Here is a 16688-nt window from a genome sequence, read left to right as displayed (position 1 = left end):
TGGCGTAGACAGCTGCAGCTCAGATTCAAGCCCTAGCCTGAGAACTTCCATATGCCGCACTTGCAGCCCTACAAAATAAATAAATAAATAAATAAATAAATAAATAAATAATTTTAAAATAATATTTTATGTATTATTATGACTATGCCAATAATACATTTTATGGGGGGGGGTTGCTTTTTTTAGGCCACACCTGTGGCCAATGAAAATTCCCAAGCGAGGGGTCGAGCCACAGCCACTGCAGAAGCAACGCCGAGTAGTTATGTTGTGAGCCACACAGGAAATCCCATTTTATGTATTATTATAATGACTTTTACCAATGCTCCTTCAATGGCCACCTAGTGTAGGTCTCTTCCTTTTTGATCAACAGTCATCCGGTAGATACTTGGTGAGACATTTTATAGTATTTCCCTTGAGATAAGTGTGTAAGGAAGGAGGACAGAAAATAGGAATTTGTCATGAAAGGAAAGAGGTGAGAGGTTCTAGGGAGAGGCAGTCCGCTGTGGGCCCTGAGTGTTGCCACATGTTCTCGCTGGTGTGCCAAGGGCACCAGGCCCTGCCTGGCCTTTATCCAGGCTGTGTCTGAGGGTGTGTTTGCAGATAGCAACTCTAAGGGACGAGGTAGTGCCTCCCCCCACCCCATGGAAGAGCGAGCTTGCTTCCGCTGGTTGTCAGAGCAATAGCTTCCCTGAGTTTAGTGTTCCCCCCTGCACACAAACCCACTGGGTATAGCCACCTATCTACAGAGTTGGCGGAGGTAGGGGGGCAGGGGAAGAGAAGCCTGTCAGCATGTAGCTGCCATGAGCTGCGAGTACAGAGTCCTTGGCCTCTGCTGTGGGCACCTCACATCTTGTCCCAGCATTCTCCAAGTCATAGCAGGCTAACTTGTAAGCCTGTAAACTGTAAAATCCTGGGCCCAGACACAGCCAGACAGAGGAACTTTCCCAAGTTGCTTATTTCAGTATAAAACGGTTACCAGGGAAATAGAAAACTATGAGGATTATGTGTGTGTGTTAAAAATAAGGAAATCCATTAGCAGCCTAGCATTTCAGAGCCTTGCTGGCAACTCATGTGCATTCTGTCATAAAATGTTAAGTTTCCCTGCCACTCTGACTCCAATGCCCTTCAAAGACTCGCTGTCTTATATTAAAACAGAATCTCCTTTATGCCCCCAGAGCTTAATGATTAGTCTTGATTTTAAAGCAGAGTATTTTATAAAAATTGAGCAGAACCTGTACCCAGCTGAAGCGACTGACAATGGTAGAGTCATGTGTAGAGAATCACAGATGCCCCAGATCATAAAAGCTAGAAGGGAGTGGCTCAAAGAGAGCTCACTCAGGGAAGCTTTCCAGTCTTATGGCAGGCACGGTGCTAAGGGCTGGACTGTCAGACACAACTAAACCATCCAAGGCTGACTCTTAACTGTGGGGAGCCAACCACTCTCACTCGCTGGTGGTATACTGATAAAGTCTTCAATGTTATTTTATACAACATTAGGGAAGCAGAATGAACTTTATCACAGTCCCTAATTTGTAGAAGCAGGTGCCTATGGTAAAGTGAGTGACTCATCCCCCGCAGCCTGACAGTCAACAGCAAATCTTTGGATACTTTACAGTATCTAGCTCATAGCAAATACTAAACAACTTCTTTTTTTAATTTTATGGCCACACCTTCAGCATATGGAAGTTCCCAGGTCAGGGATTGAATCCGAGCTGCAGCTGCGGCAACACCAGATTCCTTAATCCACTGTGCCGGGCTGGAGGTGGAACCTGCACCTCTGCAGTGACCCAAGCCTCTCCAGTTGGATATTTAACCCACTAAGCCACAGCAGGAACTCCACTAAACAACTTTTTAAACATATGAAGAATTGAATGAATACATATAGGTTGGGCCAGAACTAGAAGCCAGTTTTCCTCTTCTTCAAACCAATGCTTCTGCACTGCTAATAAATCAGGGTTTTCCAAACCAATCCTGCGTACACCCACCTTGCGACTTTTGCCATATTAAACTAACCATTTAATTAACATCACCTTTGAACTCTAAAGTTTTGTTCTAAGCAACATCTGTAAACTGAGGGCTAACTGTGTTAGTCATATTTTTCTATTATGATAAAAATAGGTAACTATTTTTAAAAGTTCATCATGTTCAACCAGAGATGTAAGCAACCATCTTTGGGAAACACTGATTAAACAATACTTCGTCTAGAGAAAAATAAGTGACAAGCCTGCACAGAATCATTCCCTTATTTTCAATTTTGTCAAGAAGTTCAAGGCTTGAGTCCATAGAGACCCTGAAATCCTTCTGAATTTTCATTTGAGAAAAACTAAAAATATGCTGGTAATTTCTTACATCTTCTCTACTGAACAAACAAATGAAAATGATTCTGATTAAATTAGCCAACTATGGGTTCTCAGGAAATTATAAACTTCAGAAAAGTATACAGGAACAACTTAACAAATAGCAGTAAAACATACTATTAAGTCTAGTTTTGAAATCAAGTTTCAACAAGAATATATCCTTTACTCACCAATTCAGCATGACACTCGTTCTCCAATGAATTCAATAACCTTTCAAGGGAAAAAAAAAAAAAAAAGGAAAAAGGAAAATGTGAGTTCTTTTTTAGGAACACGATGAAACACATTTTGCAAATTAATGAGTGTAAAGTACGAGGGAACACACCTGGCTTCACTTGAAAGTTATCAAAATGCTTTCATTTAGCATATTTCACTTCAAAATATCCACAATATGTTTAGAACCCTCTAATCACTAAAAACAAGTCTGAAGTTTTTAATGTGCTTGATGAGAGTATGTCAGACTAGAACATGATCTGGGAAGTTCTCTATTATTTATCATTTCTTCCTCACATGATACTTTGCCTTGTAACAATAGTTTTCAGTTTGAAGATTCGGAGTTTCCCATCCTCTATGGAGAATATCTCGTGCTTTTATGTAGATGGTTTATAACATTAATACATAAACATTCTAGACCACATGAATGTCCATTTTATAATCAAATATTTCTACGCAATTTCAGTCGTTCCTATTTGTACTTGAATATTTTCCTTATTCAGAAGGCAACTTTTTGGCTATTTTTAAACAATTTTTATTGGAAAATGTGATGCAAATATGGAACACCATATAAAGTAAAAAGTTTAACGAATGTTCGCTTCATGACTAGTTTGCCAAAGTTTTTACTCCCTTTTTATATTCAATTGGGTGTACTGTTTATTCTTTGTCATCTCTTTGCCATTTCAAGAGCTTTTTTTCTCTTCATTCAAGGACACATCTTAATTATCAGCAACACTGTTTTATCCAGTCTGCAACATTTTGTGAATGACACACTGCTTCTAACATTATGGTTACCTTTTTGTAGTTATCTTTTTCAGACAGCTTGTCTAAAGACGTCCTGTAAAGTTTAAATTCTCTAGCAAGATATATGATGGATTCTGAAATTTTAAGAAGGTAAAATTGCCATATCCTACTTAATGGCAATCACTTCCTTGCATTTGAAAAAGTTTTATCATCCAAGGGTGCATCCAAAATAAACCATAGGGTTTTGGGGGTTGGTTTTTAAAAAGATATTTTAAATGTCTTTTAATCTACAGATGTTCTTTCCATTCTTTTTTCTCCCAGTGCAATTGATGTATTAAAGAAAAGCGCTTTGCTTTTTTTTCTTGTTGTTGTTTATTCTTGTCCTGTTGTTTTACTCCATTGTCAGATTTTGCTAAGTTCAACCAGATGGTAGATTTAACAGATTTCTCTGTCTGGCCTTGATTGGGTTAGGCTGCTTTTCTTCTTCTTCTTCGGCAAGTCTATTTCATATGTGGTGATGCATTCTTCTTCCATCTGGAAGGAAATGTTGTCTGCCAGGTTCTCTGTGTGTTGTTAGTGACATTGGTGCTCAGTGTCTAGATCAGTGTTTAACAACAGCTTTTTTTTTTTTCATTATACTCCACCTAGAGAACCTTATAAACATTATTTTCCTAATTATCCTCTCTCTTTAGAAAACTGTCTTTTGCCAAACTTGGGAAGCCATTACATTTTTAATACCACAATTGTTTTCCTTTCCTTCTGGGATTCTGATGACACAAATGCTACATCTTTTTTGTTATAGCTTCTTCCTGAGTTTTTTCTTCAACAATTTTCTCCCTATTTGAAGAATGGATAATTTTGACAGGTTTCCTCAAATTCGCTCTTTCCTCCTCATTGCCAACCTGCTATTGAGTCTTCGCAGACAGTTTTATTAAACAGACAGTTTTATTAAAGTTACTTTATTTTTCAGTTACAAAATTTCCATTTGGTTCTTATTTATGGCTTCTACTATGTTGCTTATCCTTTCAATTATAACTTCTGTTTCAGGATTTTTCATTATCACTTATTCAAGTATTTTAAAAAAGCTGCTTAAAATATTTTCCAGACAATTTCAACATTTGTGCCGTAGCAGCACTGCTGTGTTGATTGTTATTCTCGTGTGAATCGATATTTTCATGGTTCATCATAAACTGAGTAACTGTGGGATTACATCCTGGACTTTTTGACTATTCCATTATGAGACCCTAGGTCTTATTTGTGTCCGATGGAGAATGTTGATATTTTTGTTTTGTTAGGAACTTGAGTCGGTTAGATTGAGGATGCAAGTTTCAACCTAGCTTTTTTAGGCTGCGGTTCCAAAGTCATTTCAATATTGAAAGTCTTAGCAGTGCTTTATTTTTACTTAGTTCTAACAATATTAATAACGATTTCATTTTTTAAATACCTACATAGTCAGTAGGTATTAAGATACTCATTTTCCAGGTAAAAAGACAGGTTCGAATTCAGTCTATTAGTAGCTATATGATACTGGACAGGACACTCTTTGAGCCTTGATTTCCTCATCTATAAAATGGGATTAATAATACTAAGATCACTGGATTGTTTGAAGACTGAGTAAAAGACCACATGTAGCATACCTAGCATACTGCAAACCTTAAAGAAATCCTGGCTGGTCCTCTAATTAAAGACAAAAATCAGTTTTATTGAGGAGAAATAATATATAATCAAATACACTCATTTTAAGTTATAGGAGATGACTTTAGGCAATTGTATACACTGTGTAATGACTACCCCAATAAGGATATTATAGAATATTTCCATTATAGCAGACAGTTCCCACAAGCCCCTTTGCAGTCAACCCTCTACCCATCTTCAACCCCAGGCAACCACTGAACTGACTGCTATCACAATAGTTAGGTTTTGTCTATTCTAGAACTTTATAGTAGCAAAATCTTACAGTCTGTACATTTTCCATCTAGCTATTTTCACTCAGCATAATATACTTCAGGTTCATCCACAGTTTGTTGCATTTTATTGCCTAGTTTTGGGATCAGGGTAATGCTGTTGTCATAAAATAAGTTGAAAAGCGTTCTTTCCTATTTTACTTTCTGTAAGAGTTCATGTAGAATTGATAAAATTTCTTAAAATATTTGGAAGAACTTAGCACTGAAACCATCTGCATCCAGAGTATTCTTTATGGGAAGGTTAACCTAGTAATGACATTTTACAGCATAGATATACAGTCGTTCATATCATCTGTTCTTCTTCAGGGAGCTTTTTATTTATTTTTTTCTCTCAAGGGATTTGTTCATTTCATGTAAATTATCAAACTTATTGGCATAAGGCTGTTCATAATAGTCCCTTATTAGCTTTTTAATATCTATAGAATCTGTAGTGATGCCCCCTCTTTCACTCTTGCTATCTGTAATTTATGTCTTCTTTTTTCCCTAAAGAAATCTACCCAGGCCTTTTAATTTTATTATTCCTTTAAAAGAACCACCTTTTGACTTTAATGATTTTCCTATTGTTTTAAAATACTTCAATATGATTAATTTTTGCTCTGTATTATTTCCTCCCATTTGCTCACTGATTTTAGTTTGCTCTTCTTTTCCTAACTCCTTAAAGTGAACACTTAAGACTCTTATTTTCGAAACCTCCCTTGTTTTCTCACATAAGCATTTGATGGTAAAGAAATTTCTCTAAGAACTACTTTTGTTGCATCCTACAAATTTGGACATGTTTACTTTTCTTCTTTTTTCTTTTTTGGGCTGCACCCGAGGCATATGGAGGTTCCCAGGCCAGGGGTCAAATCTGAGCTGTAGCCACTGGCCTGTGCCACAGCCACAGCAATGTCAGATCCAAGCCGCATCTTCGACCTACACCACAGCCCATGGCAACACCACATCCTCAACCCACTGAGCAAGGAGAGGGAATCAAACCAGTGATCTCATGAATGCTAGTCCGATTTGTTTCCACTGAGCCACGACAGGAACTCAGACATGTTTACATTTTAATTAAAAATGTTTTCTAATTTCTCTTGTGACTTCCCTTGTGACACATACTTTAAGAGCATGTAGTTTAATTTTCAACTACTTGGGTTTTTACAAATATCTTTCTGTTATTGATTTCTAGTTTCAACTCCTTGTGGGTAGAGAAAATATTTTGTTATAACTTCATGTAAAATGAGTTGAGGTTGTTTTATGATAGAATATGGCCCATTTTGGTAAATATTCCACATGCATTTGAAAAGAAGGCATGTTCTCTAGTTATTGGGTGAAATGTTCTATAAATGTCAAAGAGGTCAAATTTGTTGATAGAATTTTTCATTCAGGTCTTTTATATCAATAGTTCCTAAATCTGCCTGCACTCTGTTGAAATCACCTTTGTATCTTCCAAAAGAATTAATGTCAGTATTCCACCTTAGAGGCTGTGACTTAACAAGTCTGGGCTGTAGCCTGTTCTTTGGAATATCAGGAGAGTCCCAGGTGATTGCAATATGGAGAGCTTGGCACCTGGGTTCTGTAGCCTTACAGATTTTCTAAATACCTGTTTCACAAATTACAGGGAGAGGAGCAATGAACATTCTAACTTTAGTTGTGAGTTAGTTTCTTATCTCAGTTCTGCCAGTTTTTGCTTCAGTGCTATTTTGTAGCACTGTTAGGATGTTTATCTTCTTAATGAAATGACCCCTCTATCTTGTTTTAATATCAATTCCTTTGATTACTAACAAAGGTAAACATTTAAAAAAATCTTTCTGGCCATTCAGTTTTCCTCTTCCGTGAGCTGCCTATTTATGTGGTTTGAATATTTGAACCTTCTAACTCTATTTGTAAAACAATCAAAATTTAAAATCTTTTCCTTAATGAATGGCATTGTTTTGTCTGATTTACCAAAGTCCTCCCTATGGTGATGTCGTAAAACATCTGTTTTTTACTAAAAGTTTAGAGTTTTGTTTTTCACATTTCACATTTACTTCATTTGGAATTTAATTTTACTTGTGGGGTGAGATCAAGATCAAATTTCATATTTTTATATGACTAGCCAATTTAACTACAACTGTCATAATTTGTCTTTTCTATAGCCAATTAACAAGGTTATTGTGCCGATTTTACTATCAAGAATAATGAATACTAGGAGTTCCCATCGTGGTACAGCAGAAACGAATCCGACTAGGAACCATGAGGTTGCGGGTTCGATCCCTGCTCAGTGGGCTAAGGATCTGGCGTTGCCGTGAGCTGTAGTGTAGGTCGCAAGCGGGGCTCGGATCTGGTGTTGCTGTGGCTGTGGCGTAGGCCGGCAGCAACAGCTCCGATTAGACCCCTAGCCTGGGAACTTCCATATGCCTCGGGGTGGTGGGGCCCTAAAAAGACAAAAAAAAAAAAAAAAAAGAAAGAAAAAAAGAATAATAAATACTAGCTTTTTCCCACAACTTCACCAGCATTTCTTCCTTACCAGACACCTTTACTGTGTACCAACTTCCAGGTGCAGTACTTGCCTTTCTTTCTTTTTGTCTATTCTTGTGTTAATACCAGATTTTTAAAAGATGCTTTCAAAATAGAATTACCATATGATCTAGTAATTCCATTTCTAAATGTATTCTCCAAAGAACTGAAAGCAGAATCTCAAAGAGATATTTGCATATACCACAATCATAGCAGCATTCATAGTAGCTGAAAGCTAAAAGCAACTCAAGTGTGCACTGAGGAATTAATGGATAAACAAAATATAAATACACACACCCATATACACAATGGAATACTATTCAGCCTTAAGAAAAAATCCTAACATGCCACAGCATGGATGAACTGTGAGGATGTTATGCTAAGCAAAATGGGTTAGTCACAAAATACAAATACTGTATGATTCTACTTACAGAAGGTGCCTAAAATAGTGAAAATGAGAGACAGAAAGAGTAGTGTTTGCCAGGGCCAGGCAGAACAGGTGAATGGGGAGTTGTTTAATGGGCACAGAGTTTCAGTTTTGCAAGATGAAAAGTTCTAGGGACTGATTGCACAAAAAGGAGAATATATTTAACGCTACTGAACAGCATACTTTAAAATGGTTTAAATGATAAATCTTTTATGCATATTTTACACTACTTAAAATTAAAAGCGGGAAAAAAACCCCAAACCTGTTCTTCTAGTGAAAAAAAAAAAAAAAAAACCTCTCTTTTTAACGGTTCTCTTAGTCTTTGATATTCTGCAGTTTCATCATAATGTGTGCAGGTATGGAATTCCATATTTTAATCCTGCTCAAGAATAAGTACTTCTTGAATCTAATTCAAATATTTCACAACCCTGAAAAATTCTGTTATTATTCTTTGAATACTGCCCACACCCATTCTCTCTCATTTTGTCCCTATTAGATTTACGTTGGATCTTATTTTCCACTTATTAGCTCCTACATTGCATTCTCCTCATGGTGTGTAAATTTTCATCATGGTGTGTATCTTAATTCTGGTCAAGGCACAGTTTTCAAACACTGAAGGAATTTTTAAAATATATTCCTTAAAAGAAGTAAGGCTCTATCTTAGCAAACTGTTTTCAAACACTGAATGGAATTTTTAAAATATATTTCTTAAAAGAGGTAAGGCTCTATCTTAGCAAACTGTGCTAGAAGTCAGTCAAGAAATAGGAAGACGCATGGCTCACCTTTATAACTCAGAAGAATGTGTCAAAGCAAAAACAATAACAAATATTAAAAACAAGCAGGATGCTGCTTTGTGTCAAGTGCCAGGTATCTGTGAATGGTATAAAGCCAGATTACATTACATCACAAAGCCTGGCACACAGCATTTCACACTGTGTCTATACCTTGAGCAGGACATTTATTTACTCTTAAGTTTCATTTTATGGGTTGCGGTGAGGATCAAATGGGATAAAGTGATCAAAAGGGCTATACACCAAAATAGTACTATGATATTTTCTCAATCCTAAAATATGAATAAATGGTCAGGCGCACTGTGAATTTTGTAACAGTTTGGGTAAGATGCTGTGAGGTACAATCCATTAGGGGAGCACTTAATGGGAAATTTAAAAATATGGAAAAGTCTGCTTTTAGAATTGAAGAACCTCAGTACTTTTCCCTTTATGTTCACACTTGCCCTCTTCTTGATATTGAATGATTTCTCTCTTGCCCAGTGTTCGATTTTACCAACCTCCTGCCTGACAGCTGACAGAATTCGCCACACTCCCTTCCTGGCCTCATTTTCAGGGTCCTGCTGAAACTGAAGAGCGGCTTGTCTCAGGTTGGCTTTCACACGCTTAGTTTAGCTCCTGTACTGTCATTGGGTGTTGCGATTCCTGGACCCGCCCACAACTTCCTCAATTCTGATTGGATGCCGGTGTCCTTTTGTTATGGCAAAAGGTGGATCCCGGGGCTTTGAGATTGGACAACTGGGGCGTCGGGCAGCGAATGCGCAGGCGTGACTTCTTGAGTGGGGATTGGCTGACGACGGGGGCGAGACGGGGCGGGACTCCCGCCTCGGCGCACGCTCTGTGGGCAGAGAGGGCGGGGCTGCTAGTGCCAGTCGACCCAAGTATCCCGGCCTGAGGCGTCCTCCCGATCCCTCCCCCTGCCGGCGCCTCTAACGGCAGGTGAGGGCCGTCGTGGGCCGCGGAGGGCCTAACCCCGGGCTGCTGGCGTTGGGGCCTCGGTATCGCCGAGGGCCTGGAGGGCGGGGCGGGCTGGATGCCGCCTGGCGCTTCGGGGACTTGGGAAGAGCATCTTACGGCCGGGGCATCTGCCGGTCGACTGGGGCCTGGCTCCCTGCAAACCCCTGCGCAACCTTTTTCTCATCGTCTCATTATTGGGCCCAGAGGTTCCTTTGTTGGGGGCCACCCTCCTTCCCTGGGGCGGACCTTTCCCCGCAGCTCCTGAGTCCAAGGCCTCTGTCCAAATCCTGGCCTGAAATGGGACCGCTGGAGGGGCGTTCGGGTGGGATGAGACCAGGCACGCCTGGACTTGACCGCGGCTGCTCTGCAGCGATGGGGGAGAGGACGCCGAGGCGCGGGGAGGGAAGCGAGGGAGCGGTAAAACAAGGGCTGGCGACATCCTTTCAGGGGCTGAAACCAGCCATTGGCTTGGTGTTTCAATGGGCTACTCTTCAGGGTCCTGCTGGACAAGTTCGGGGGAGTTAGGGTTGGAAAGGAGAAACCGGAGACATTCCTGAAAGGGAAGACTTTTGTTGTTCAGTGTTTTGTTCCAGTACTATGACGTAATAGTTTTAAGGACAGATGCTGTGCTCTTTTCCCAACACTGTATCTGTACCTGAGGCTCCAAAGCTATGCCTGTGTATTCTGTGCCTATACTTACTCATTGATTAAACTCAGTATAGCTAGCCACGCTGGGGATCTAGTTTATGATCAATTCCTTAACCTGATGGAATTTAAAATTAGACTTACCTAACCACAACAAGTCAATCTGAAGGGATCTGAACAAGCGTTGCTGAAAGTAGATGCAGCTTGAAGGGAATGAAATTTGCCTTCAGTTGCTTAGATAATAGAAATATCAAAGGAATTTGACATCAAACTTTGCAGAATGTTTGGCACATTTAGATTAGGGTCGTATTAATGTGTCTTCCATTGCATCGGGAAAAAGCAGGGACTTCATGTTAGACCTGAGTTCAAATTCTTGATTGTTCACATTTGTAAATTGCAATCAATGTCTTGTTGATTTGATGAATCAGTAACAGATGTAAAGAATTTAGTATATTAATGCATAGTGATGTTATTTTAGTAGTCTTATTAGTTTACTAGTAAGGGGATAACATGATAAAAATGAGTTTTAGATGCAGAAAAGTTGGGTGGTTGAGGTTGGACTGGGAAGTCTCAAAATCTCAGGTCTCAGATGTAAGCTTACCTGTGGTGCTGTGGTGGAACAAAAACTAGACTGGGACATTGACTGTAGTCTTGGTTGTCGGTAACTTCTGCTAATGATCTTGGTAAACCGTTATCAGTATCATCTTGGCCTAGGTTTATTAGTAAAATGAGGCAATTGGACTAGGTGATTTTTCTAAAATTCTTTTTGTAGCCTGAAATAGAGCTAAAAGGTAGAGAATAGCTTACATTACTGAATACCTTCTGTGTATTGTTGCAAGCACATTATATGTATCAACTCACAAAAATCTCAAGGAAACTATGAGGTACTGTTGTTACTAAGTTCATTATACAAAAGAAGAGACAGGCTGAGATGTTAATGGTTACCTAATGGTCCAGAGTTTATAAATAGCAGAGCTAGGATTTGAATCCAGGTTATCTAAATCCGAGTTCTTAATCACCATATTTAAACTGCCTCTTGTGAAGAGGGATGTCCTGGTACTCTTGGGAGTACAGGAGAAGAAGGTAGAGGGGTATTCCATAAGATGCTGGTCCTTGGTCACAGCTGGGTGTGTGGGCATAGAAGATGGGCCTATTATTGATGCTTGCCACACTTGCTAATCCTTGTTTTCTCTATACTTCCACTTCCTGGCCTTAAATTATCAAACTAATTCTAGATTCTCTTCCACTAAGGCTAGATGAAGATGGTCACCAAAATTTACTGTGATTTTTGAGAAAAGTTTTATGAAATCTGACCTCATCTTAGGTCAGAGTCAAGGAATCCCAGACAACTGTATCCATTTTGGAGCTAAGGCAGATTTCAGTTAAACAGATTATTTTTACTATCCCACATTTGTTGCATTGTTCCCACACTTGATAGTTTGGTCTGGATTCTCACTCTTTTCAGATTTGCATTTATGTATAGAAGGAGATGAAAATGAACTCCTTTTTTTGGGGGAGGGGGAGCCGTACCCACAGCATGTGGAAGTTCCTGGGCCAGGGACTGAACTTGTGCCGCAGCAGTGACCTGAGCTGCTGCATTGACAGTGCCAGATCCTTAACCCTCTGCACCGCAAGAGAACTCCCAAGATGAACTCATAAAAGCACATTTGATGTGGAATCAGATTGATATGAGAGCAACTACAGATTAAGAAAAAGAATTTTGTCGTTGAAAAATGCAGTCTTCTATCATGTTTATGATGTAGTAAGTACTTGCTAACACAGGCACTGCAAAGTTTGAGAACTGATCCTGTTTTAAAGAAAATAAAATCCATGGCTAAAATACTTTGATATAAAGAACTCAACAAACTTTTTTTTTTGTCTTTTTGCCATTTCTTGGGCCACTCCCGCGGCATATGGAGGTTCCCAGGCTAGGGGTCTAATCAGAGCTGTAGCCACTGGCCTGCGCCAGAGCCACAGCAACTCGGGATCTGAGCCGCATCTGCGACCTACACCACAGCTCACGGCAAAGCCAGATCCTTAACCCACTGAGCAAGGCCAGGGATCAAACCTGAAACCTCATGGTTCCTAGTCGAATTTGTTAACCACTGAGCCATGACGGGAACTCCTCAACAAACCTTTTGATGCCAACAGTAATTTTTCCTCTAATGAGCCCCCTCCACCCTGTTCAACTTTTTTTCTTTTACTTTTTCATAATGTCAAACTGTTGATAAGCTCTGGGCAGATTTGCTATTGTTTGGGTTATATGTGGCCAAAATTTCAGAAACTGTCTTCTTTTTTCCTTAGCTACCACATTGGTCAGTATGGAGGACTTTGGTTTTATAGAAGACTTTTGGGCAAAAGTATAACCATTCTATGCTAAATCTAATTTCACAGTCGAGGGCATTGATTTTCTGATTATCTGTTGCTTTGACTTGTGTATCATGTAACTTCCCAGCTGCCATGAAAATCCTTTTTCAGCCGTATTCATAAAAGACTGGATATTGAGTTCCCCCTGTGGCACAGATTAAGAACCTGACTGTAGTGGCTTGGGTTGCTGCAGAGACCAGGGTTCAATCCCTAACCTTTGCAGTGCATTAAAGGATCCGGCATTGCCACAGCTGTGGCATAGGTCAAAGCTGTGGCTCTAATTCAGTCCTTGGCCCAGAAACTTCCATATGCCGTGGGTGCAGCCATAAAAATAAATAAATAAATAAAATTTAAAAAAGATTGGATATTAGAAATTTGAAGCATTTAATATGCAGGTTTCCCCTTTATTTATTTATTTTTTGTCTTTTTGCCACTTCTTGGGCCGCTCCCTCGGCATATGAAGGTTCTTACAGCAACGCCGGATCCTTAACTGAGCAAGGCCAGGGATCGAACCCACAACCTCATGGTCCCTAGTCGGGTTCGTTAACCACTGAGCCATGATGGGAACTCCCAGGTTTCCCTTTCAGATATGAACTTAGAGCCCATGAAACCTTTTGTAAGCTGAAATGGTATAAAGTGATGAAGCAGTTAGGACACATTTTGCTACCAAATGCATGAAATAAACAGAGTTAAAGCACAGATATGCATAGTTCAACGCTATGGCGGTTTGATGCTGAGTGTAGTTCTGGGGAAGGAGCTTGGTGGTGTCACTCTCTCTGCTCAGAGTGAGCACTGCCTCTGACAACTGAAACAAGTGCTTAATGCTATTTTGCTTTCTGCATCTTTTCATGAAAGCAAAATGGTCAGATTTCTTTTGTTTAGCAAAAACAGGTACAAATATAGGTCTCTCATACATGTGACATGGCATAAAGTGAACTTTCAAAAAACAGCAGATATCCATATTATGTTTGCAGAAGAAATAGCCAAGTCGAAGTCTACTGTTGCTGAGCATTCCCAAGATCAATTACTTTTGCTTTTGGCTGTCACTACTGTCATCCCTTCCAGACTTTAGCTAGGTCAGTAGTTGAAGTGGTATGAAAGTGCGCTTCTCTGGGAAAGTGCTAAATAAAGTTTTCACTGCTTACACACTACCTCTTCAGTTGCAAAGACACATTGATGAGGAGAGGAATAATTTCTTTTCTTTTTTAGGGCCGCACCCGAGGCATATGGAGGTTTCCAGGCTAGGGGTCAAATAGGAGCTGCAGCTGCTGGCCTACACCAGAGCCACAGCAACACCAGATCTAATCCAAGCCCCATCTGCAACCTATATCACAGCCCATGGGCAACTCTGGGCCCTTAACCCACTGAGCAAGGCCAGGGCTCAAATCCACATCCTCATAGATACTAGTCGGTTCTTAACCTGCTGAGCCATAATGGGAACTCTGGAGAGGAGTAATTTTTGAAGTGTGGTCTTGGAATACCACAAAGGATTGAATAACTTAAAGAAAATTTTTTTGAAACAATTTTTGTGATTAGTCTATTTGGATTTTTGTAGATGTGTATTTATATATTCACATACACATTTGTATTGCTGATCCCTGAACACAGGGGTTAGAGGTGCTGACCCTCTGTACAATTGAAAATCCACAATAAAACTTGTACAGTCAGCCATCCATATATGCAGTTCTGCATCTGCAGATTAAACCAACTGCAGGTTGTGGAGTACTATAGTATTATTTACTGAAAAAAATTCAAGTATAAGTGGACTCACATAGTTCAAAGTCCTGTTCAAGTGTCAGGTGTGTGTGTGCATCTGAATCCAGCTAATGAGTAGCTAAAAGTTTCTCTGTAGTACAAAGAACCTAAGAATTAAAACCATGTGAAAAAATGAGGGAGAGCAGCACTAATGCTGGATAAATTGCTAGAAGACTAGGGTAGATTTATTAAGCATTATTTTTATACCATTTGTAGCTAGTTAATTCTTGAATAATGCCACATGTGAAGGAAGTTTAGTATCTTTCTTAGACTGAGTGATAAATTATTCAGAGAGGTAGTTTATACATGTGTACACTGAGCATTCTGGCTCTATGTTCATGCTAGTATCTGAAGTGTCACACAGTTATATTAACTGAAGATGTGAGTGGATATACAATACACCCATTATTCTTTCCATTGTGATTGGAGTTCTTATATATAGACAGCCTTGTTCAATAGGTTTGGATTCTACTGTTAAGCATGTGGAGGCTTAACAATGCTTTGGGTACAGTAGGTGCTCAATAAATTCTTGTTGCAAGAGTAAACAACACTGACAAGTCTAAGTTGCTTCAGTGAGTAGACTGGCTAACAGATCTGTCTGCAGTAATTTGGTAACATTATTTAATAAATTTTGAGCACACTGCATGTGTGCAGAGCAGAACATGTTCCACAGGAATTTGGTGCTCTAATATTTTGGACCCTTTTATAGAATCAATAAAATGTTAACATTTATTTACTTATTCACTTCATAATTGTTTTAACCATAACCAGGAGGTAACAAGTGGACATTTTTCATTTAATCATATTAGTGTTTCAGATACCTAGTATTTTTTAAATTTTATTTTTAAAAAGTGTTATGTATAAAATAACACTTTAATAATGAAGAGTATTTTTAAAGAGATATGTTTTCCTCACTCCCATCCTTAATGTAAGAGCTTTTTTCACTTTGCTGTGTTTTTGTTATCCATACTTAGGATTTTTCACATAATTTACATCAGTGAATTTATAATGTCAAAGAGAGTCTTCTGTGTTATTATAGTTGTATTTTTAGTAGCCACTCCATTAGAAATGGCAACTATATTTAACCAGGCTCCAATTTATGTTATTTTTCTGGTTTATAAATAAGGTTGAAGAAAGATTTTTGTGGATGTTTTTTTCCTTTATAATTTTTCCTTAGGCTAAATTTTCCAAGAGTAAAATTACTTTGTTAAAAATGTTTAAATGTTTTTGTGAATCTTGCTTATTACTATACTGCTTTCCAAAAAGATTACTTACATATTTAAAATTTGTGACCAATATTTTGTGTTTTTCTGTAACTTTACTAGCATTGATTGTTATCTTTTAGAATGTTTTAAGAAGTATACAGTGGTATTTTATTATGCAAGAAACTCAGTATTTTCTCTTGTTTACTTAATACTTCTCTTTGTATTTGTACATTTCCTTTGCCTATGTACCCACTGAGTATTTAGTCTTAGTAAAGCACGTGAAAGGGCCCTCCTGGGTCACTTCTTTTGAAAAACAAGCATGTTGAAAAACGTTGCTCTATGTGTCTGTGTTTCTAACTTTTTCTTATTGCAGACCATTCATCAAGAATTTTGTATTCAAGGCCCAAAAGTTTGTCACCGAAGATGATGAATGCTGACATGGATGGTATGTTCTTCATTTTCCTTGATGTATGTTCCTGGTTTTGTGGAACATACATTGCTTTATTAAGCAATGGAAAGAGCAGAGAATCAATATTTAGAAGACTTGGATCTTGGCTAGTTTACTTATTTAAACTATCCCACATAGTTCCAGAAAAGATTTAGGGCAGCTTCCATGCCTTAACTGTGAATGCTAGCAGAACATTTGACCTTCACCTTGGTGTCCTCATCTGTGATGTGGGATGTAACTTTTACTTCACCGGCTCTTGTATAAGTAAGACAATGAATATAAAAGTTTTGCAGATCTTTTATGCTCTACTACACAAATGGTAGCTAATATTAATAGTAAATAT

At 38.7% G+C, this 16688-nt stretch overlaps 1 protein-coding gene and 1 long non-coding RNA gene across 5 annotated transcripts in view; both read left to right on the top strand.

The window, feature by feature from the left end:
• SCOC (short coiled-coil protein) overlaps positions 1-16688 on the top strand; it is a 38392-nt gene that overhangs the window by 18762 nt on the left and 2942 nt on the right. Inside the window, exons 1-2 of one of the 3 annotated variants that reach the window (XM_003357017.5) lie at positions 9864-9907; positions 16271-16342. In XM_003357017.5, the coding sequence (XP_003357065.2) occupies positions 16321-16342 (22 nt within the window). In that variant the 5' untranslated portion in view covers positions 9864-9907; positions 16271-16320. Of the gene's footprint in view, positions 1-9863; positions 12490-14169; positions 16343-16688 lie in introns of those variants that run through there. The other 2 variants (XM_084972884.1, XM_084972883.1) reach the window with 2 other exon arrangements.
• Positions 9864-13957, top strand: LOC110262150 (uncharacterized). 2 transcript variants are annotated; one of them, XR_014812947.1, is made up of 4 exons: positions 9864-9966; positions 11827-11921; positions 12206-12332; positions 13912-13957. It is a non-coding gene; the product is annotated as an uncharacterized LOC110262150 (long non-coding RNA). The 2 variants fall into 2 exon arrangements; XR_014812946.1 differs by having other exon boundaries at positions 11822-11921.

This window comes from Sus scrofa, chromosome 8 (assembly GCF_054392235.1).
Source record: "Sus scrofa isolate SSC_HxYL_T2T_F1_AM1 chromosome 8, Sscrofa_HxYL_maternal_Yorkshire_Landrace_v2.0, whole genome shotgun sequence".
In the NCBI taxonomy this organism is placed as follows: Eukaryota; Metazoa; Chordata; class Mammalia; order Artiodactyla; family Suidae; genus Sus; species Sus scrofa.
The sequence above is the reverse complement of the archived record's forward strand: the minus strand, read 5'-3'. Positions and strand labels throughout refer to the sequence as shown.